The sequence below is a fragment of the Pseudonaja textilis genome, chromosome 1 (genome assembly GCF_049901715.1).
Source record: "Pseudonaja textilis isolate UNSWEBS1 chromosome 1, rPseTex1.2, whole genome shotgun sequence".
Taxonomy (NCBI): Eukaryota; Metazoa; Chordata; class Lepidosauria; order Squamata; family Elapidae; genus Pseudonaja; species Pseudonaja textilis.
The window spans coordinates 157,957,390-157,981,083 of record NC_141990.1 but is presented as its reverse complement, the minus strand read 5'-3'; the positions used below and the strand labels follow the sequence as shown (position 1 = coordinate 157,981,083).

Here is a 23,694-nt window from a genome sequence, read left to right as displayed (position 1 = left end):
GATTGCTTTAGATTTGCAGAATGGAAACACTGTTTAAAAGGAGCAGCTATTGTAACATTGCCTTATTGTGGAAAGCAGAAAAATCTTTGGAACCTATATATATTAAACCATGCTTCTTCAAACATTTTTAAATTCTTTATTGTTAAACAGGCTGATTTTATTTACTTATTTCTAACTTTTCTGCACTGTTCAGTTGTAATTGGTTCTGAGAGGCAGAGAAGCAGGGAAGAATAATACCAGTAGTAGCTGCTTCTCCTGGGCCACTAAAGACTATCAGCCTCTCCTCTAAGGAAGCCAACTTCTCTTTTCTTCCCTTTTCCCTTGTCATCTCCTCCTTGCTTTGTTCATTTCTTCTGTTTAGGATAAACCCCTCTCCTTTTTCCCCTTCTTTTGCAGTTTCTGTGGGAAGGGAAAGAGGGATGGGGATGACAGCTCCTGTAACTCGGGCAGCCAAGCCTTGCTTTGAGGGGAGGAGGAAAAGGTCACAGCGGCAAAGGTATGCTGGATAAATGCCAAGGCCTCCGGATTGCAGCATCCTCATAAGCAAGCAGAGGTGCACACCTTGGGGAGAGGAAGAGACAGGAAGATTTCCCGCCAAAGGCGGCTGCCAGGTTAGGGTTTAATTAACCCCCAAAGGCCAGGCAATTGGGACAGGTGGTGGAAGAACTAATTTGGAAGAAGGCAGAGAGCATTTGCCCTATTTCAGAAACATGTAAAAGAACCTGATTCTGGATGGGGCACAAGGTTTTTTTTTTGGGGGGGCGCTGAGATAGGAGAGAAAGAAAAGCCCAATAATGGAAAATATTTGTGGCTCAGGGGTCCTTGGTGCTCTCTGGGGCTTGTTTGTTTCCTTGCAGACACTTCATTAGGTAATTTCATTCATTAGGTAATGAAACATCTGCAAGAAAATAAGCAAGCTCAGAGAGCACCAAGGACCTCTCAGAAAGGAAAGCAACTTACACCCCCCACCTTGTGGCATAAAAGCTACTCAGCAAAGGGAAGCTTTGGGTGAGAGTAGGCAGCGGAGTCCTCATGATGGGACGGGCTGAAAGTTCGCCTGTGAGGAGACGCTGGGCAGCAGTTTGGAGTGGAAGATCTTGGGACCTGAGACAGAAGCTGACGGAAGCCCTGCAGCCACGGAGCAGCTATAGGAAACTATAGCAGAAGGCAGGAGTGCCCATTTGCAGAGTGGGCCGGAGAGTCGAGTGTTCCCAAGGCTGCCTGTTGAATACAATATTGTACAGTCCCTGCTATTTATTTATTTATTTTATTTATTTTATTTATTTGTCAATTGTTTACGAGATAAGTAAAAGTGTATACATAATTATGAATACATGAAATGAGTACATATAAGAAAAATAAAAGAAAAATAAAAGAAACAATAGGACAGGGACGGTAGGCACGTTGGTGCGCTTATGCACGCCCCCTACAGACCTCTTAGGAAAGGGGTGAGGTCAATAGTAGACAGTCTAAGGTTAAAGTTTTTGGGGTTTGGGGAAGAAACTACAGAGTCGGGTAGAGTATTCCAGACATTGACCACTCTGTTGCTAAAGTCGTATTTCCTGCAGTCAAGCTTGGTGTGGTTAACCTTGAGTTTGTATCTGTTGTGTGTTCTTGTGTTGTTATGGTTGAAGCTGAAGTATTCATTGACAGGTAGGACATTGCAATGTATGATTTTATATACCATGCTTAAATCAGACCGAAGACGCGCGTAATTCAAGGTTTTCTAGTTCTAGAATTTCAAGTCTGGTGGCATAAGGTATTCTACAACGAGTAGAGGAGTGGAGAACTCTTCTTGTGAAATATTTCTGGACTTTCTCAATTGTGCTAATATCAGATACGTAATGTGGGTTCCAGACTGATGAGCTGTATTCGAGTATTGGTCTAGCAAATGTTTTGTATGCTCTAGTTAGTAGTGTGATATTACCAGAGAAAAAGCTACATAAGATTAGGTTAACAACTCTTAATGCCTTTTTTGGCTATGTAGTTGCAGTGGGCACTAGCACTTAGATCATTAGAGGTGAGTATTCCAAGGTCCTTTACAGAGCTTGGATCATCAACAAGATCTTGACTATTCAGCTTGTATTTTATTTTCGGATTTTTTTGCCAATATGTAAGACAGAGCATTTATTTGTTGAGATTTGAAGTTGCCATTTGTTTGACCATTCTGATACACAGTCAAGATCTTCTTGAAGGGTAGCAGTATTGTCTGTGGTATTGAACAGCTTTACATCATCAGCGAAAAGAACGCAGTTGCTCTTAATATGATCACAGAGGTCATTTATGTAGAGTATGAAGAGAGTTGGTCCTAGAACACTGCCTTGGGGACACCACTATTGACAGGTACAGAATTTGATAGGACACTCCCAATTTTGACCATTTGTTGTCTGTTTGACAGGAATGCTTCTATCAGTTATGCAGTTGTCCAGAGATACCATAGGATTTTATTTTTAGTAGTAGTTTGTCATGTACCACTGAATCAAAGGCTTTACAGAAGTCTATGTAGATTGCATCTATTGTTTTGCCCTGATCAAGTTGTGTAGTCCATATGTTTTTGCAGTGTAAGAGTTGCAGATTACAGGATAGCTTTTTTCTGAAACCAAATTGTTTATTGGAGAGTAGGTTGTTTGTCTCTAAGTGGAGGATGATGGATTGGTTAATAATTGATTCCATGACTTTACAGGTGACGCAGCATAAGGAGATTGGTCTGTAATTTTCAACTAGGCAGGGGTCTCCCTTTTTGAAGATGGGGATGACTGTGGCTTGTGACCATAGGTTAGGCAAGGAACTGGTCCTGAAAGATTTTTCAAAGATTATGCTTAGAGGTTCGGCTATGGCAGTGGATAACTTTTTTAAGAGATAGGCACATATTCCATCCGGTCCAATAGATAGGGATGGTTTTAGATTGGTAGTGCTTTTTCAACATTGTCTTCTGTAAAATCGATATGTATTAGATCACTGTAGTTATCTGTGGTTCGGCTAGGAAATGCTGGGCATGATCCATTGCTGTTTACAAATACTGAGCCAAAAATGTGTTAAAGATGTTGGCTTTAATGGTGTCGTCATTGCAGTCTTTACCATTAGGTCCTATCAGGAGTGGGATGGACCTTGAATCTTTTAGTTTGTTGTTTACAAAATTGTAAAAAGCATTGGTGGAATTGGTGCTTAGAAGGTTTTCCTCTTGTTTAATATGATAATTGGTGCATTCGGTCTTTATTTGGTGGCATAAATTTTTGTATTGGCTTTTGAAATTGGCAACGTGACCAGATTTGTTTTTCCGCCAGAGTGATCTCTTTTTGGATTGAAGTTTCCTTATTGTTATGGGCAATCTGTTTTTTTGTTTTGTTTTGGGAGTAGTTGTTGGTACATATAGTTTGATGACTCTTTTGACTTCAAGTAAAAATATGTTGTAATGGTCTTCAACAGTATTGCATTCATTTAATAGAGATTGCCAATCAAGGGATGAGAGTTCGTTGTTTATAAGATCATAGTTGCCTTTTTTGAAATTATAATTGGGGATCACATCATTGTGGTGGTTTTTGTGTGGACGTATGTTGAGACAAAAGTCAATCATATTGTGGTCACTGCTGGAAAAGGGTTCTTTAGTTTGTATTCCGTAAATTAAATTCAAACTATTGCAGAAGATGAGATCGAGGCAGTTGTTTAGTCTAGTGTTGTTGGATACTAGCTGTTCCAGTCCCAGATTTGTAACAGCATTGTAAAAGGTTGCATGTATGGTTTCAGTTGTACATTCATTTAGGGTCCAGTCAATATGAGGCAGATTGAAATCACCAAGAAAGATAAAAGGGTATGGGCAGGATGCTGCCCATGTTAGTAGTGTATTTAGCTTGTTTACATGTTCAATGTCATAATCAGGTGCTCTGTAACATAGTAAGAATCGAATTGTGATATTTAAGGATAGTTCACAGATAATGGTCTCAGGAAGAGCAAGCTCCTGGGTAACTTGGATATTTTTAGATGTAAGGACTTTTTGTAGAAGATAGCAACACCACCTCCTCTACGAATTTCACGATCTGATCGGTAAACATGATAGTCTCTTACTGTGGTAATGGAGTCGGGAGAGATGCATTGAGCCATGTTTCACAGACAAATATAATGTCGAATTTAGCCATATTTAGTAGGAGGAAAAATTCAGGTATTTTATTTACAAGGCTTCTTGCATTGAGTAGCTTGCATTTAAGGCCAGCAGTAGTTGGAGTTGAGGTAGTTAGGGCGTGCGTGCCTAGTCTTGGGTGATGGTGGATTGGTTGAGGTAGGGTTGTGGTTGAAGGTTAAAGCTGAGTTGCGGGATGTGTGACTTACTTTTGATACAGTCAGCATGGTAGTCAATGTACAGGTCCTTCTCCCATTGTCGAGACGTTTTTTGAGTTCAGTGCGGAGTACACAGGAGCGGGCACGTTGCTGTATGGTTAGGTCAGGGTGACAACGGAGGTTCTTATGGTTGGTGTTGGTTTTGGCGAGTGAATTTATAGTGTAAATGAATTTGCGTTTGCTTGATTCATTTTTGCAAATGACCCTGCAGAAGCGTGGGGTCACAGAGCCGTCACTGTTTTTGAGCTCTCGGCCAATGCGGGAAATGTCAAGTATTTCATCAGGGGAGATGGTTGATGCTTGATAATCACTGATGATGTTTCGACAGTTGTGATGTCATCATTATCATTGATGCCCTCTAGACCAAATAAGATGGCGTTTGGACGTTTCCGTTCACGCTCAACAGCCTCTCTGATGAGGATTGGGATATCAATATTTGTCTGGGTTATGTTTTTTGTGGATTGGGTTGTGGATTGGGTTGTGGTTGTTGAGTAGAGATGTGGTTTGTAGCTATTGGGTGTTCAGGTTTTTGCATTGTGTCTTTTTTTTTTGAGGTTGGATAATCTTTCTATTAAGGCGTCCAGGGATGCTACTTTGGTGTCAAGGGATGTTAATCGTGTTTCAATGGTATCGACTCTTTCCAACAGATCCAGTATGGGTCTGCATGAATTGCAGAGAAATGGAAACTCATTGGATGATTTTAGGTATTGAATCAATTGCTTGGGTAATCCCAAGCAGTCATGATGAGCGTATTTGTTACACAGAGAGAACATTTGATGGAGTTTTCATTATCCTTTAGAGTTTTGTAGCATTTAAGGCATGTGCAGGAGTCTTGTGGTTCATTATTGGGGATTAAATTCTCTTTAGGTTGTGGTTTGGCATTGGATTTTTTTCTTGGCATGGTAGGTTTGTTAAGATAGTACGTTGATTGAATTAATTAATGGAACAATTTTGGGTAATCAATATAGCCAATATCACACCAATCAATCAATTGCAGTAATCTCTCTAGTCAGATAATTTCCTAAGCAACAATCAACCTAATCAATTAATTACACTAACTACTCTTATGTACCTGCATATCCTAAGCATAGCTGGCTAGAGAATTCTGGGAGTTGAAGTCCACAAGTCTTAAAGTTGCCAAGTTTGGAGACCTCTGTCCTAAGGAGATAAATAGACTCTATAAAGAAATCCACAATTAGGGATGAGATATTCCTTTTCTTACTAGCTGGCCCAGGAGAAAGATAAATCACTTGGAAGAGAGGCAGGCTTCAAGAGAATAATTCCATTAGTCCCAAAGGTCTGTTAAATCTAAACACATTAATGTGCACACACAAAATGTCGATATGCATGTGTACTTTTATAATTGTATACCACAATCTCTGACCTGCACATGATAGAACATTGCTGGCAGAAAGCAAGGAAGATCTGGAATGGTTAATCCTGAGAGTCAAAGATGAAAGTAAAAAAATGGACTGCACCTTAACATCAAGAAAACAAAGATAAAGACAATGGCAGAAAACACACAGGCCAGATTGCAGCTGGACACTGAGAAATAGTAAAGGATTTCATCCTCCTGGGCTCTAACATTGATCAACGTGGTGATTGCATTCCTGAGATCAGAAGGTGTACAGCAATTGGAAGAATTGCAATGTCTGCATGAACAATATCTGCAACCGTAAAGATAAAGACCAAGTGTATTATTTTGCTGTTTCCACAAACCTCAATTTCCTACATCCTCCCCAACCTCATCCCTTTGGAGGAGGGGAATGACATACACTACAAGCTTCTGAGGAAGACAGGAAATTATGGGGTGCTCTAAATGGGAAAAGGTAGTTTTTCAACTATCCTAGCCTCAGATGGTTTGGAACCTTATAATTAAAATGTGTGGTCTTTAAGAGATGCCACAAACCACAGCCTGTAGCTTTTCAAGAGCAATTTGATTATTTTACTCAACCCAGCAGAGAAGTATGTAGTTGGTAAATAAGTGGTAAAAGTAGAGAAATTTCAGTAGTCACTAGAATCCTCTTCAAAAGAGTGGTCCTTGTTCCTGACTCCTTGCCTGTAGTCAGGCTTTTTAACCTAGGACCTACTTAAACTGGAGTAGTATCTTTAGGGCATGTCCTGGGTGCAATTTGCAATTGCTTATTTGTAAATTGAGCATTCAGTTGACTCCTGCTGCTGAGAAAATTGTGTAAAACAGCATTTACTCTCTCTTTATGGAGATCATGTTAATGACATTATTAAAGGCTGAGGAAAGGGGTAATTGGGTCAGGTACTTTCAGAATCCCTGCTTTAACCTATCTACTCATCCAGAAATAGTTGCCCAACTAATCAGTGTCGTCCTTCTTCCTAGTTGATTCTCTAAAAAATAAGACGTGGAAGTAATCCACTTCTAGCTACATTCTGTGTGGTAATCAGCAGGAAGTGCCTAAAAACCAGAGGTGGTATTCAGCAGGTTCTGACCAGTTCTGGAGAACCAGTAGCAGAAATTTTGAATAGTTTGGAGAACCAGCAAATACCACCTCTGACTGGCCCTGCCCCCATCTATTCTCTGCCTCCCATTGAGTCCCAGCTGATCGGCTGGGTCTTCTTTTGTTGCCCTGCACAGGAGAACGGAGCTGGAAAGCACGTTAGTGGGGTGGGGAGGGAATGGGGATTTTGCAGTATCTTTCCCCTGACACCCACCAAGCCATGCCCACCACTGATAAAAATTTTCTTTCCCACTCAGAGGATTCGTAAGTATTTTTTCTCCTTCAAAACTAGTAAGATAAACTGTGTAAAAATGGTGATTGGGCACAAATGGGTTGGAACAAATCCTGAAAGTCCCATTTTGCTACAAAGCAAAATGTAGGGAAATGCCATTCAACATGGTACAGTGCTTGCATCTAAAAGGTGCTCCAGACAAGTTCTTATAGTCTGCAGATGAGGTGAAATCTATTTGATATAAAAATAGCAGGATTGCTGATCTTGGTACCTGGTAGGAATTTTTTGATACCTGAGTAGTTTTATATTTGAAATAGCTTTTTAATATATTTAGTTGATTTTGGAGTTTTGCCCTTATCAAAATGCTTCCATTCCCACACAGCAATTAAACTGTTCTTGCAAAACTAACAAATATTCTCTGAGAATCTATGCTCTATTTTTCTTATAGTCCTTGTGACTGAAAAGTTGACTTTCCATGAGATGCCCGATAACTGGACTGCCAATGCAGAATCCCAATCCATATATTTACATTTCAATATCTCAATAGGAAAAGGAAATATTGAATTTTGACTAGGATTCAAGTTTAAGTGGGGTCTATGAAAGGAGAAGGTAAGGACAAAAGACTAATACATAAAGCGTCTAAGGGCAAAAAATATAAAAAAATCCTTCATGTAGGGAAGGAAGGAGACCAAACACAGCAGACTTTAACAGCTCTGAAAATACAGTAGGTTGGGAAGGAAGACAAGAGTTTGGAGAAGGAAGGGGCTGGTGGCTAAAATGTGAGGTAACAATTTGACTCCCTGATTGCAGTTAAATTATCAGCTCACTAAAAATGGTAACAAGCACAGTTCTGACATTTTAAGGCTCTATTCCTAGTATCTGTCAGTGAAAAGGTTAAATGGAGACAAACCAATGTAGGAAGTACACAATTTTAGAATCCCTAATGTAAGAGGAAAGATATTTGAAACTGGAAAATAGTTAGTGTTTCAAAATATTAGTATGATTTGACTTCTGGTTTGAAGGGCTTCAATGACAGACAGAAATCCATGATCGTGCACAGTTTCTGTCTGGGCTCACCATTGGAGTGCCCCGAGCCAGCTGGTTTGGGGCTAAGCCACCCCGTAGAGGTGAAGAGCGGGGAGACCGCCAGCAGGGTCAAGGATAGCCGCATCTCTCCTCCTCAGCTGGCTATTATTCCCTTTCCTGAAGGCGGTAGCAGAGGTGGTCAGAAATGGCCACCACAAAGAAGAACTCGACCGGAAAAGAACGTGCAGGAGGAAGATAAGAAGTGAAAGTTTTGGCTGACCGGATTAAATTGTAAAAGCAACAATTAAGGTACCCTAGAATTTAAACTTACAAAAAATAATATTGCTCCCAAAGAAGAGTCAGAAGCAGCGAAGGAAAGTGAAAAGGGAAAGGTTTGGCTTTTTTCCCCCTTCTCTCTCCTTCCCTATATTGATAACTAAGAGACTTAAATAAGAAATCGGAAAAATCTGCTTTGACATCAATAGGCAATTAAGCTGAAAATAAAACAAAATGCCAAAGGGATAATAAAGATTTCTGGACATTAAAATTTTTCTTTTTCATAAGTAGGAAGGGAGAGAAAAAGAATAAGGGCAGGATTTGGAAGAGGGAGGAGACTGCCTGGAATTAAAAAGAATCTAAAGTAAAACTTCAACAAGACTTCTAAAAGATTTACATTTTAACTGAAACTTACTAAACTTACTAAATAGTAACCCCAGGAAGAGAAAGTGACAAAAAAAGAGCAAAAGAGAAACAGCTTGCGTGTATTTGGATTATTTGGTGATTTTGGGATTTTTGGTTATTATATTTGGATGACTAAAATTAATCGGGTGGTTGTTTATACAATGGCACCACTTCTGGATGAATTGAAAATGGAAAAGAAAAATAATTCAAAAAATAAGTATAATACTGGAAAGCAACAGAAAAGGGGTATACAGAAGAGAGAAATAGAGGTAGAGAGACAAAGGGGTAAAAGGGGGAGAGAGAAGAAGAGAGGGAAGAAGGAAAGGAAAAGAAGTTACAAAGGAATGGAGCAAGATATATAGAAACAGGACCTATTTAGAGATACTGGGTGAAAATCTAACTGAAAAAGGGATTCTGTAAAGGTACATAAGATTGTATTGTTATATTAGTAATAGAAATAACTTTAGAAAATTGGAAACAACATATGATTAAAATAAGGGATAAAATAGTGTAGTTTAGTGAAATGTTTGAATAAAATAAGTGAAATAAAATAAATGAGAAAATTGAATTAGGAAGGAACGGGAACATTTTAATTAGTCAATGTTTTATAAAATATAAGTGAAGGGGGGGAATAACTATGGAAAGTTTATAATTGTTCCCATAGAAGTATGATATTTAATTGAAAAGTAATGTTAAAGATGTTAAGACTTTAATGAATATTAATATTAATGATATAATTGAATTGGAATGGAATGTTGTTTTAATTATATATATTTATAATTTTTTTCTTTTTTTAAGAATACAGTGTGTATTTTAAGAATGTACCAAGCAGAATCCGAATGGAAGTTATGTATTATATTGAATGTTACAACTTTAGGGAAAAGATATAAAGGTGTCATACTCCAATCAGTAACTACAGGAGAAATTTTGTTTAATGAGAAAAGATAATAGATAATTGAAACAGGACAGACAAAAATATAAATACAATGATTTGAATTGAGATAATTAAAATAAAATTGAGAAAATTAAAAGAGAGGAGAAGCTATGCAGAAAATGTAAAATAGTAATAAGATATGGAATAGAATATAAAAATGAGCATGAACCTGAATTTGTGTCTGTACGAAGAAATGTAACCCGGGATTATGCCGCTTTCAAAAAAGATGTTTTATTTGTATTTCTTTTCTCTTTGTGAAAACTCAAATAAAATTTACACACACACACACACACACACACACACACACACATATATATTAGTATGATTTAATCACAGTTTTTGATTTGAAATGTATGAAAACAGTAGTAGTGTTCTATGGCAGGGGTGTCAAACTCACATCATGACGGCATCACATTCAGTGACTGAAATTAAAATGGCCCTGAAAAGTGTGACTTATGACCAGTCCTTGCACTTACAGCATCCCATGGTCATGTGATCAGAAAGTTGAGAGCTTGGCAGGCAGCATGTATTTACATTGGTTGCAGGGTCACATGAACACCGCTTGCAACCTTCCCAGTCAGTTTCTGACAAGCAAAGTCAATGGAGAAGCTGGATTTGCTTAATGACCGTATGATTCACTTAATAGCTGCAGTATTCAGAACAGAAGACTACCTGTGGTGAAAAATTGTAAACAATATCTGGAATTAGCCAGCAGTGGTTTTGCTGAAGTTGGCCGAAGGGTCAAATCTATTTCATGTACATAGGTGGTATGTTCAGATCTCCATGAGGTCAGATCTATTCCTGGATTCTGCCACATAATTGCTAAGGCTGATAAATATCATAGATTGCTCTACTATTTTGTTCAGTGGGCACACTTGGATTTTGAGAAAATGTTGAGACTGTAGGTACTAGAGAGAGAGATCACAAAGTAAAGTGCCAGATTAGGGGGAGGGCAATTGAACTGTGTCAAGAGACACATTGGTCTCAGTGACATCACACTAGGACTCCAACATTAAGCACTATTGAAATTTGTTTGATTTAGCTTACGCTACTATATGGACTCAGCAACTATAGATTGTAAACCTGGTTTATAATTTAATATTATGGTAAAGCCCAACTATTCTAGTTTACTCAACAGAACCTAGATAAAACAAACCTTGGCTTCATGCAATGTGTGAACTACTGTCAGATGGAATGACATAATAACAGACTAACAGAGTTGGAAGGGACCATAGATGTCTTCTAGTCTTCCATTATAATGACCTGCTATTCTACTTATTAATTTGCAACAATCCTAGGAAACTTTACACTTGCAATTAGATCCAGCAACAGGTAGAAGATGTGGGCACAATATCAGAATGCCTTCTGCTGTTCCTTCAGCTCCTCTCCTGCCCCTGCAGGATACTTCTTACCTCTACTTACCTACTTCATTTTCTGGGCAGATAAATCCATGTCCAGGACTAAGCTAAAGCACCCCAGCATTATTTTTTTTCTGTGGGGAACATTTGGGACTCAGGCATTCTTGAAAATGCCTACCATCAACATTTGACAAGACAGGAATGGAAATGATGGTGGTGGCCAGTGTATTCTCTGTCCCCAGTATTTTATATTGGGAAGTGTATATATATATATCCAGTGAGATAGGATTCTTAATTGAGCATGCTTAAAATGTAAGATGTATTTGCACTTGAAAAGCACTCCAGTGGTTTAGGGAAATTCATCATAACACCCTAGTGTTCTGGCTTTCAATCAGATTTGACACAATTAGACACCCATAACGTGTGTTTTTTGTGGAAAGCTAGAAGTTAAATGGACAAAATTAGTAAAGTTATGTTCATGCTTTAAAGGCAGCATTTTGGAAGTGCTAAAAAAATTGCAGAATGTTAATTAGAGATATTTTTTCTCATCAGCACTCTTCATAGTTAAGTTAGGCTTTTACTTTATGGTGTGCTTATTTCATTGGATATATTGATGCCTGGGGATCTTCACAGCCAGCTGAAATTGTGGTAACCTTTTATGGAAGAGATAACATCCTTTCTGCTTTCGTACCCAGAGGGACAGTCTTGATCAACTTCAAGTGACAAAGGAGAATTGCAAAGAGGAATTATGTGGAAGTTGCTATTTCCAAAAATAGATAACTGACAGATTTATTTAAGATTATAATTTTGGGTAGGTTTCTAGTGCTTGACTAATTAACATCAGAATAAGGCTGAAGATTGATTTCAATTTCTTAAAAGCATATATAAGAAAGTAGTAATTGGTGTGTTCCATGTAAGCAATAGTGAGACTCCGTTCATCTAGTTAGTATACAGCACCCAATTTCCCATTGATTTTCTAGATTTGTGAAAAACATTGTCACAAACAAAATTCTAGGTTGCCAGGGTTTTATCTGCACGACATTACTTAATATCCATATAGAACTAGGATGATTCTATTCACATATAAGATTACATTATGAAGTTAACTCAACTGGGTAAAAAATAAATCTAGAAATCTTTTTTTACATTAAAATTCCATACAGCTAGACAGATTGATTTTTGATGCTCTGAAGAAAAAAAATGTGGGACAATGATACAATCTATTAAAGTCTAGATCGAAAGAACCAAAGAATCTCCAGTGTGCTGTGAACGGAGGATGAGATATGATCAAAACCAGAATCAAATGAAACCTGAATTCTCTAAAGTTAAATCTAGGTAAGACTGCTTGGAGCCATAGTTTGTATAAAGATTATTTAAATAAACCTGAAAGTCTTACTTGGAGGAACTATGATCTTCTGGCAGATCATAGGATGTAATCAACAGTCAATGAAAATCCAAAGAAATTGTGTCTTGTGAAATTTGGGTGTGACATTAGAACCATAATAGCTAGATGACTTCTGAAAAAAAATGAAGCAGTGAAGACAGATCCATGTAAGTGGAGTTGACAATTGCAACTAAAAACAGGCAGGTGAATGAGCACCTTGTTGAAACACTCTGGGCAAAGAGAGGATGCAAGTTCACCAGGAACCAAGGGAATATTAGTTCACACTTCCTCTGCTAATCACCTATTAGAAATTGATTATTAACAACTTTAAAAAGATTAGAGACCTTCAAAATAACAAGGCTGGAAACACAAGATGAGTGCCTTCGCTCCTTAATACTTCTTAATGGTTACTTTAAAAGCTTTAAGAATATAAAATAAACAGCAAAAACCAAGATGTTTAGAAAGTTTTAAACAGATTAAGAGCTCTGAAAAGTTGGAATATTTGATTTTGAATATTAATACTTTGAAATAAATTCTAAAGAATAATAGTATTTTTGTGGGAAAGTTATTTTCAATATTGGAGACACTAGAAATAACAAGATAAGCAACTTGGTGTTCAAAGACATTTTTGAGGAATAGCACTGGGATCTTGAATCATTGATGAGAGCTATGTTGTCTGTTCTTAGCAACATTCTATTCCCAGATGAGGCTGTTAGAGAAAAAGATTTGCAACAAAGTCTATCTGGGAATGTGAACAAGAATTTGTCATTAGACATAAAAAAAATCAGATGAGGCTTTAAAAAAGGAAACAAGAATGCCAATCCCAGAGAGTAATTGGTATAATATTTTTGGGTGGATTAGAAAAGCTTTTAAAATTTTTGAAGAAATTTGAGACAAGGATCAACAATCATTTGAATGGATTAAAGAGCACAATTGTTTTGTGCAAAAAGTAGGAAAACAAAGTTAGTTTATTCAATCAGGGTTAAAATTGGGACATATTATTTTGGGTGATTCTTTTTGGACTTGCTGACATCTGAACTGGAAAAAATCTTGTGTACTGGATTTGCTTATGGTTAATATGGTGTTTGGAGAGCCAGTTTTGTATAGTGGTTAAAGCATTAGGCTAGAAACAGGGAGGTCATGAGTTCTAATCCTGCCTGAGGCACAAAGCCAGCTGGGTAATTGTGAAATTCTGAAAAACTGCCCTTAAAATTGCAGTAACTTGTTCAAGCAGACAATTGAATGGAAGGGAGAAAACACTTAAGCCTTTAAATATGTTTGTTATATATCCTAACTTGGCAGCATCTAAATTGGCTTGTCTTTTCATTTAAATTAAAATAACTTTATGAGCTTGCGCTTTTTAAAGGAGATATTGTCCCCTTGTGATATTCAATTTCAGCCTTTGGTTTATACTAGGATCCTGGGACTACTTTATGTCTAACCCCCCTTTATGTGTTTTTTTTTCAAGAGTCAAGATATAAAATGAGGAGTCATGTTTGTTAAGTAGTATTATTTTAGAGTTCTGTTTGAATTTTTTTCTTTACAGCTGGATTGGAAAAAACATTACTTCCTGAATTTCCTTATAGTTGAATTATGGGATGAAGAATTTTGTATCTGTTAATTAAGAGGTAAAAAGGGAGAGGAATTGTTGACACTTGTTATAACAGGAAGTTGCTTTCTTTAAAAAGTTTATTCTTTCTCTTTGGCATATTTTATTTGCTTTCTTATTTTTAGTTTGTATCACCTTTTACTATTGTACCATTCAGAACAGGTTTGGGAGGTAGTGGGAGAAAACCAAACAATGTTCTCCACAAGTAGATACTCTGTCATCTGTTCATATTACATTGTTTGCAAACACAATAGACGGAGTAACTGGTGTGATGTGTTTCCTTGTAAAATGCAGTCCCTAAAGGGAAACTAAGAAATCCCCGTTTGCCTAAAATTGGGACTGGGGATATACTAACCACGAATTGGCTTTTTAAACTATGCTCAATGACCAATCCATAAAATCTATTACATGGATGTAGTTAATGCTGATTAGTTCATTATGTAGAGAGTGCCAACTAGACTGCTGGCATCTTATATGGTAGATTTGTTTGAATCTCAACAAAACGTTTTAAATAAAACTGGTCAGAGTAACCAGGAGATTTACTTTGGTGTAGAGTTAACAGAACATGACAAGTGGCAGCATAAAATGAATGTAATTGCTCATTTTCGTAGCTCTTTCACAGATTGCTCTTAACTTTTAAGTGAAAACAAGGGGCAATGAGACAGGCATTGTGAACATGCTTTTACTAGCTATTCTGAAACTCTTTTTGACATGCCTTAATTATTCCTAATTGGATTTTAAGTTTGATCAGAGACAGGCATGGCCAAATTACTCAAAGCTAAGAGAATTAGTTTGTTTAGTACCTTACTGTTATATGTTGATCAGGCTAAACTGATTTACAGAAGTATCAGTTAATATATTATTATCCTTCTATTATTTTGTTAGTATACTTTAATATTTAGGACGTTTATTATAATTAACAAAGTTTTCTCTTAAAATGTTACATATTCCATTGAAGAAAGAAAAAGACCCAAACACTGTTTTGGGCAGAGGCTGCTCACTCCTGTGCCACTGATTGCATCTTGGTTCTGGAGAGGAGAAGCTGTCATTAACTGGATCATTTAGTACTTTGGAAGGAAATAATTCTATCTTCCCAGTTGTCTAATTCCTACTTCATTTCACAATGAGCAAGAACATCCAAGTATTCAGCATTTACCTCATCAATTTTATATTAATCGGATTTCCCAAATATTTCCATTCATCTCCTCAATGATTGTTTTGAATTCAAAACCACGATATTATTAAATAATGTTACCTTATTCCACCTAATAAAAAATTGATTGTACTATATTGTATTGGCATCTTAAAAATTAAATACTGAAAACCAGTGATGACAAAATACATTTTTTTCTCATCACTCACATGTAAATTGAATTATTTGTTTTGTAATCACATAAATGTACACAAATCTTTGTACACAAATACAGATGGATCACATAAACAGTATTTAAATGCTTTTGAACAAAAATACATTTCATATCAACAGGATATAATTTTATTTGTGACATTTTGATAGCATACATACTTTTGCAGCAGCGGTAAACAAATCAGTAAAGATTCCTGCTTGAAATAAATTTTATTCTTTGGAATGTCTGCATCCAGTCCCATTTCCCATCACAGAGCATAAAGACAGACATTAGAGAAAATAGCCATCATTTAAAAAAAAAAAAACCCTTCATAGTGGCAATCTCTAGGATTTGTTATTACATCAGTCATTGCACTTGGTTATTTATTGCTACAGGAAAAAAGACAATATAATAATTAACACTTCTGCGTTCCATGATTGTCCTAAATTTGTCTGCTATATGCTTCAAGGTATTAGAAAAAGTTGTTTTACAGCAACCTATTTTGCCTCACATTCAGGTTCTAAATAAGGCGCATATAAAATGACTTTTCTTTAATCAAAACCAATTCTTGTTTGCATAATCACAGTAGGGTGTAAAGAAACTGGAATCAGAAAAAAAAACCTCTCTCGAATTTCAGCACTCAAGGCCATTTTGTTTAATTTAGGATGGATCTGATCAATTAAGACAGGTCAGTTCATATATCTATCTCCTCTTACTGAGTGTGCTGTTCCACTCTGCCCAGTTTGGTACTGCACCAAAACCTCTACTTTGGTACAATATAGTACAGCGTTGAAGAGGAACAGAAATGTGTTTTGACTAGTGCAAGTAAAGTTTTTCTTTTTAAGGCACCATTTTTACTTAGTATTAGTGCTTCCGCAAAAGTATGAAGGTAAGAGGAAACTCATTCCTTTTCTTTTCCTAGGAAGAACGAAGAAGCTATTTTCCCTTCAAGTTCAGTTACCAGAAGGAAGAGGTGGATTTTTGGTGAAACAAATCCTTGTAGCTTTAAAAAAAAATCCCTCTGCAAGAGGAAAAACAGTATCTTCCTTTTGTGCAGGGTATGGAATAAAGAAAAGGTGGCTGGAGTGATCCCAAGAAAATAAGAACTATCTCTCATTGCTGGTGCTTGAGGGGTGGGGTTTTTTTTTTGGTAAACCCAAAATCACATTGTAAAATTCCTCATGCATTCTCAATTGTGTAATGTGTGTGTGTGTGTGTGTGTGTGTGCGCGTGCGTGTGTAGGTTAAAGAAAATAGAAAGTCAGACTTGAAGGTGCTATCAAAAAGCTACCTCCTACTGGGGAAAAAAATAATACTTTAATGAACATTGGGAGAGAGAAAGGCAGATGGTTTCTAACTTTCTATTCTGCAAAACTTTGATTTTGAAAGGACAGCTAAAAGGTATAACTGCTGCTATTCAAGGAAATAGAAAACAAAATACGATGGTACTTCAGGTACCTTGGGAGACAGGCAAATTTTTCGTCTGTCAGTCCACCATATTTGTTGAAGAAGATGGCTTATTTCTATTCCTCCTGAGTTTTGCAGAGGATTACTTGCAAAAGATCTGTTAAGACTAAACATGCCTCCCATCTCTGGATTCTATGCAAAAATGAGGCCAATAAGCCCACAAATGGTGATTTTGACTACTTAGTCAAGAATTATTAATCTCTTTATAAATTAGTATGAAATGGATCTCACTGAGCTTGAAGTTAATAAACTGAGAACATACAATATACTATGATTACTAAGGAAAACTGGCAACAGAGGATGATCATTGTGTGATATATTAGTTTATGTTATTAGCTCTGTATCCATATAATAAGCAAACAGTCATCATAACTTTATATGCTCATGTTTTCATTTCCAATTTTAATCCATTGATTTATATTTGGAACTAGAATTAACTTTTTTTATGTTAAAAACACCAACATGGTTTGCTCACATCCAAATAAGACAAAATATTAATGCCATGTAAAACAGGACATAGGCATCAAAACATTCCAATCATTTAGAACAAGCCTAAAATCATGAAACAGTTCCCCCTTTCTATAAAGTTTTAGGATAGCAATGCTAGAAGGAAAAAAGGCTGAATTATATCTTTATCTTTGGCTTGAACAGAGCACCAAATAACTTCAGTTTTTCTTCTTTACAGAAAATAAATTGGATTTTAGGCTGTAGAAATAACTTAAACAAATGACTCAAAGAAACCTTGTTAAAATATACAGTAATTCAATTTGAATTCTAAAGCATAAGCCAAATATTTACCTAAAAACTCATTATGGATTTACTGAATACTTTAACAATTAGGTAGATTATATACCCTTATTTTAAGACTGCATTTAGAAAACTGGTAGCTTTAAATATTTTGTTATATGTAGGTTTTTAAAATGTTACAATTATTAGTGCAAAGCATTTAAAAGCTGATGATATTGTAGTGTTAGATTTATAATCTGTAAAAAGAAATGAAATACTCAGGAGAATATTTAACATGTCACATTCTGTAGTAATTAGCAAAAACGTCATCCTATAGGATTATCTCAAGTTTATGCTTTGCTTTTTCTAAGTATTCATGTGTTTGTATGTGTCCAGATGTCCTAGTTATAGATCCTTTCTATAAATTCTATAGTGCAAGAACCACAGTACTATACTCTGGATTCTCAGTTAGGGAAATATTACAATATCATGGTGCTAGAGTTTGGTGATCCTCCTGCTTCATAGTGAGAACAAACTCAAAAGACCTGAACAATAAAACAGCATAGGATTAACGTCATATTCCCTTTAGCAAAATGAAAAGACTTTGAAACATACAAAACTATACCATTTGCCTCTCTCCTATACTATATATTTTACAGTTTATTTTCAAAGATATTGCCTTATTTATAGTACAGATCTCTTAAAATTTCAATAAAAATATACTAAGAACCCCCCTTTTATACAGATTCAGTAGTATTCTCAAGCAAACCCTGCCATACTGCACAGTAAGAAATAAGGCCTCTCCTATATTGGCAAGAAACAAACAAAAAAGCTATCCATTATTTTCCTCATAGCTCACAGAATATAAATAAGATTATACTCAGATTTTTTTTTCTAATGGAATGCTATCATCCGTTGGCTTGAGGTCTAAAAAAGTCAATTTCATTTCTGATTCTGAAATCCTGGCACATAAAGGATCAATGGAATGCGGCTCTTTCATGTAGTTATAAGAGCTTTCTTGAGTTTTTCTATTTCCATCTGTGAATGATATAAACAGTAAACATTAATAAAATAGAGAATGTTTCATATTTCATGCACATTTACAACCCATCAAATATATATTACATTTAGTACTGCTCTTCATTCTATTATATTCTAGAAATTTATTACTGGCATAAATTATCCTCTGCCATGACAGTCTCATGCAGCAGCAACATCACAACAGCTTCTACCATTTAACTTATTTATTTAGATTCACATTGCTGTCCATCTCACATAAAGCAACTCTGGGCAATTAATGCAATAAAGGCATAAATATAATAAAAGGATGAAATAAATAAAACGCATCAGAAAATAACCAAAAATGGATACCAGGAACAAATTCATTCAAGGAATTTCAAGAAACTGAATCCCAGTTTGTATGGTTCTGAAGGTTTGAATTCAGTGATTCAAGGTTTTGCTGGTAATGAGTGTTTTGAAAAGTGCCTCATGGCTCTAATCTCCCTCCCCTCTTTAATATCTACATGAAGCCACTGGGTGAGATTATACAGAATAAAATATCATCAATAAATGATAATACTCAGATATATATTCTTGTATACTCCACTGCATAATGTGCACCAGTTGCGCCTGATCCTGCATTAGCAGATCTTTTTTATAGTCACCCATGCCTTAGTAATCTCTTAACTGCAATGAGAATGCCTCTGAAGACTATCTGAAGTCTTAATTTAGTCCAAAGGCTGCAGCCCAGAAAATTATGGTGGAGCTCATTATGCCCACGGGATGCCACAATGTTAGCTCCATTGACTCCCAGCAGGCTTCTGGGTGTCCTTGGAGGTGCTGATTAAGACTTTTCAAACCGTATTTGGCTTAGGACCAGAATATATGTGGAACTGTCTGTTCCCCAAAACAGCAACACGGAGAACGTGTTCCATGTTCCCTCGCTTAAACACTGCCCTCTTATGGGATGTAGGAAGTCCATCTCTTTGGTGGCTATTCCTGTGCTCTGAAATAATCCCTTCCAAAATATGATGGGCTCTAACACTACTTGCCTTTTAAAAAAAATGTTAAAACATGGCTTTTCCTCCAGGTGTTGAGTTATTAATTATGACATCTGGTTACCATTTCACATTGTTTTTTAACATATGTTTTTGTTGTTATTTTTATTAATTGATTTATTTTATTCCACCTTTATTATTTTTAGAAATAACTCAAGGTGACAAACACACATAGTACACTTTCCTCCTATTTTTTTTTATTGTTTACTTTTGGTCTGTGCTGCCCAGAGACACCCATTGCTTGAGCTGAATGTCTGCCAAATATTTCAGTTGGTTGTCTTAGAAATGCATGAAAATAACAAAATAAATTTGAACAACAGAGAATTTTGAGTTAACACCACAGTTTTCTATGGTACAGTATAATATTTGCCTGTAATAAATATCAATTAAAGATGCAATCTTAGAGAAAACCTTAAATCTAAAGTAGCCATTTTATTCTCTACACTTAGCTTTCAATTGTGGTCCTGACTACCTCAGTTTTATAGACGATTAAGCTTGCCCTCAATACCATATTTTACGGGAGAGGATTTTTTTCCTCCTGCAAACTTGTAAGACTGCAGTTTTGATGGGAACTACAAGTGGATTGCCTACAATTTTTGAAACATCTTGATTTTCTCAAAATTTAACTCCAATTCACTATGCAGACATGTAGAAGTGTTTTAAAGTTTCTGTTTAGCTGCACCCTTGGCAGTTCTATGTCAATTTGCATTCAAGCACTAATTAAGACTCTATTCCACTTAAGTTCTAAGCCAGGAAAAGATCAATCACTAACAGTCTACAGAACACTAATTGTATTTTCTACAAACATATAAAATAGTTTACAAAATGGAGATTAAATACATAAATTAAAATTGAATGTCATTTGTATAGTAAAGTTGGAGATAAAATGAACTTTTACCTAGTTTTTTACCAATTTTCTCTTTAAAATATTTTCTCCAAAATTGCAATCTTGCCACAATGAAAGTGTAAATTCAAATATGTACCAAGGAGTCTGAATATGAGGCTTCAGTGAAAGTACAGTTAAATGGCAAAATTCAAATAAAGTACAGGTAGTCTTTGTTTAACAACTGGTCACTTAGCGATTATTTCAAGTTCCAACATCTGCTTCCCCAAGCATTCAAAGTTCCAACAACTAACTTCCCCACAGTCAGAAACCAATGCACATTTATAGCCGTTTGCAACATCCTATGGTCATGTGAACACAATTTATGTTTTTTGTTGGAAATTGGTGATGACTTTTGCTTTCCTTCAAAATAAGCCATTGAGAACTATGAGTTACTTAACAACTGCTGTATTCACTTTGCAACAGCTGCAAAAATGCTATAAATTAGGTTGCTTAATGAGTGATATAACTTACAACCATATTTCTGGGCTCATTTAGGACCATAAGTGAAGGACTACCTGTATATCAAGTATCATTGTTTTACAGAGCCATTCACACAATATAGCAGTTCACTGTGTCTTCGATTTTGTGTTTGTATTTTATCACCAGCTACTTTTCAGCTTCAGAGGAGCTTCCATCCCGTTAGTTAAAATCTCCCCAGAAAATCTCAGGGAATAGGAGGAAAATTGGCAAAAAACAAAACAAAACATCCTTTCCCTGAAATTAGATGCCTAAAGAAGTCAAAGTATGCGGTACTTTAATATAGCTGCTGTGTTATGTTCTTGCTAAGAATTTGCATTAGTTTATTGAAAGTAATAGGATCTGTTGGGCTTCTATTTAAATATTTTACCTCTAGGTTACTTCGCATCTGCTTTTCTTCTTCCAAGTCTTTTTTCAGTTTTTCCAGTTGTTTCCTTTAAAATTTGCACAGACAAAAATTGCAGTGAAAAACCACCCTTACATAGCTTATGCAGTATACTATCTAGAGCTCGATTTAAAGGATAAGCAGCTTCCAAATAGAAGAGGACTGGCCTACCTTGAAAGCAGAAATATGAACAAGTATTAACTACTTTAAACTTCTCTATAAACCAGAAGGAAAATTTTTATCTGAGTGCAAAATCTCTCACACAGTGAGGAGACTGAAAAGAGTATCTCGGTATCTTGTCATATTCTGGTATGCACTCATATATTACCAATAAAACATGAAACCAGCAAACAAAAATAAAATCTCAGCTATTCCTGTTGCGGTACTTATATACATAGTTCTCACTTATGAACAAAGTAAAGTTGTTTTAGCTAGCCCTTTATCAACAAACACATTATAAAGTATTTTGAAACTAATCCTTGAAATGTATAAAAACGTTGAAAATATGACAAACATAGTAAGTTTTTCCTATCTATCTATATAGTAGGAATTGCAATACATAGTTCTCCAGCTGTTGGAACTCTTGTCAACCCTAGCCAACAAGACCAATAGTATGTGATGATGGGAGATATAGTACAATAATACCAGATGGACTTCGTGATGCCTAAATCACTTTAAAAAGACATTGTGAAAAAAATGAGAAGGTCTTACCCATGTTCTTTTTTCAAGCTTTCTACAGCCAACAGGAGATCAAAGATCTGAGATCTTAGCTCTTCTAAAGAATGTTTTTCCCCTACATCTGCTTCCTGACTGAGCTTCGCTTCTCCAGCAATTGCATTCATTACAATAGAACTTGGTCGTGGTAATGAAGTCAGAACTGGTGAAGTAAGTTTTGATGGCTGAAACAGAACAACAGTTATCTAAATGAGGATGGTGAGAATACAGACAAATCTATTCACTGAAGCAACAGCAATAGCTCTTAGATTTACATATCACTCCACAGTGCTTTTACAACCCTCTCTAAGCAGTTTACAGAGTCAGCATATTGCCCCCAACAATCTGGGTCATCCTTTTACCAACCTCAGAAAAACGGAAGGCTGAATAAACCTTGAACCGGTCAGGATCAAACTCCTGGCTGTGGGCAGAGTCAGCCTGCTAAACTGCATTCTATCCACTGCATTACCACCACTATTTATTGAAAAACTAACAAAGTCTATATTTTTATATAGAATAATCACTTAAAATAATGGCTGATGGTACTTGACTGATACTTTGATGATTAATAAAACTATGGATAGACTATATCTTAGGAAGCCAAAATTTTGCAATCTGCTGCATGAATAAAGAATTCTAATAAAAATGTGGCCTCTTATGCTAGAAAAATTACATATTATAATCAGAAGATGGGAATATGGCAACTTATGGGCTGTGAAAACGAGTACCCAAATACCTCATTTATACTGCCCAGCATCCTGAGACCATATCCCAAAATTCAGCAGCAAAATTTGTGCAGTATATTTTTAGTATCTTTGATAAAGATGTGAAATTGTTCTCACTTTCTTCCTTCAATTCTTTCCCCTCAAATGGCAGGAAACTGTACTGCAGTTTTGTCATTCACTACTAAATTTTACTAACATTATCATCACATAAACAAAAAGCTGTTGTTCCAATGTTACCCACAACTGAACTAGATAAGTAGTCATATTTTGTTTAGTCAGAATGCACAAACAGTATTTATGCATTTTGTTTCAACAGGATGACATAAAAATATTTAACTTTAATAATCTCCCACCCACAATTACTCAAACTAAATCTGTACCAATGCACTAGAACAGTGGTTCTCAAGTTGTGGTCCATAGACCACTGGGGGGGTTGTGATGTCATCACGGGGGCTCTGCAAAGACTTGAAGAAATGTTTTGATTTAAATCTTGAGTTAAGTCTTGGTGGTCCGTGGCCACAAAAGGTATTTAAAAGGAAGTTCATGGTGAAGAAAAGGTTGAAACTACTACATTAGAATATTACAGTAAGAATGTATCTTACTAAATGATTAGGATATTCTAATCATTTTGACTTCTTAATACAGATAAACACAAGCAATGTCAACATACCTTTTTACACTCAGATAATTTTAATTTGGCACTTTCTTCTTCTTCTTTATGCACCTTCACATTTTTTTCTACGCTTTGAGTCTGAGTAGTCTTTAATGAAGAAATATAAAATAGAAATCAGCATTTTTTGAGAAGTGTATTTATTCTAAAAGCTTTTTAGTAAAGCCATTTATAAAATCATCTAGTACATTTTATTTTATTCCTAAATAAAATTC

At 36.0% G+C, this 23,694-nt stretch overlaps 1 protein-coding gene across 2 annotated transcripts in view; it reads right to left on the bottom strand.

The window, feature by feature from the left end:
• Positions 1-15,499: 15,499 nt before the first annotated feature.
• The window catches only part of CD2AP (CD2 associated protein), a 74,037-nt gene continuing 65,842 nt past the window's right edge, over positions 15,500-23,694 (bottom strand). The window contains exons 15-18 of one of the 2 annotated variants that reach the window (XR_015740681.1): positions 23,480-23,560; positions 22,082-22,269; positions 21,356-21,419; positions 15,500-18,603 (exon numbers count right to left, since the gene is read on the bottom strand). Coding sequence is in view for 1 of the 2 variants with exons in the window: in XM_026707824.2 (XP_026563609.1) it covers positions 18,562-18,603; positions 21,356-21,419; positions 22,082-22,269; positions 23,480-23,569 (384 nt within the window). In the remaining variant the exon portion in view is untranslated. Of the gene's footprint in view, positions 18,604-21,355; positions 21,420-22,081; positions 22,270-23,479; positions 23,570-23,694 lie in introns of both variants that reach the window. The other variant, XM_026707824.2, reaches the window with a different exon arrangement.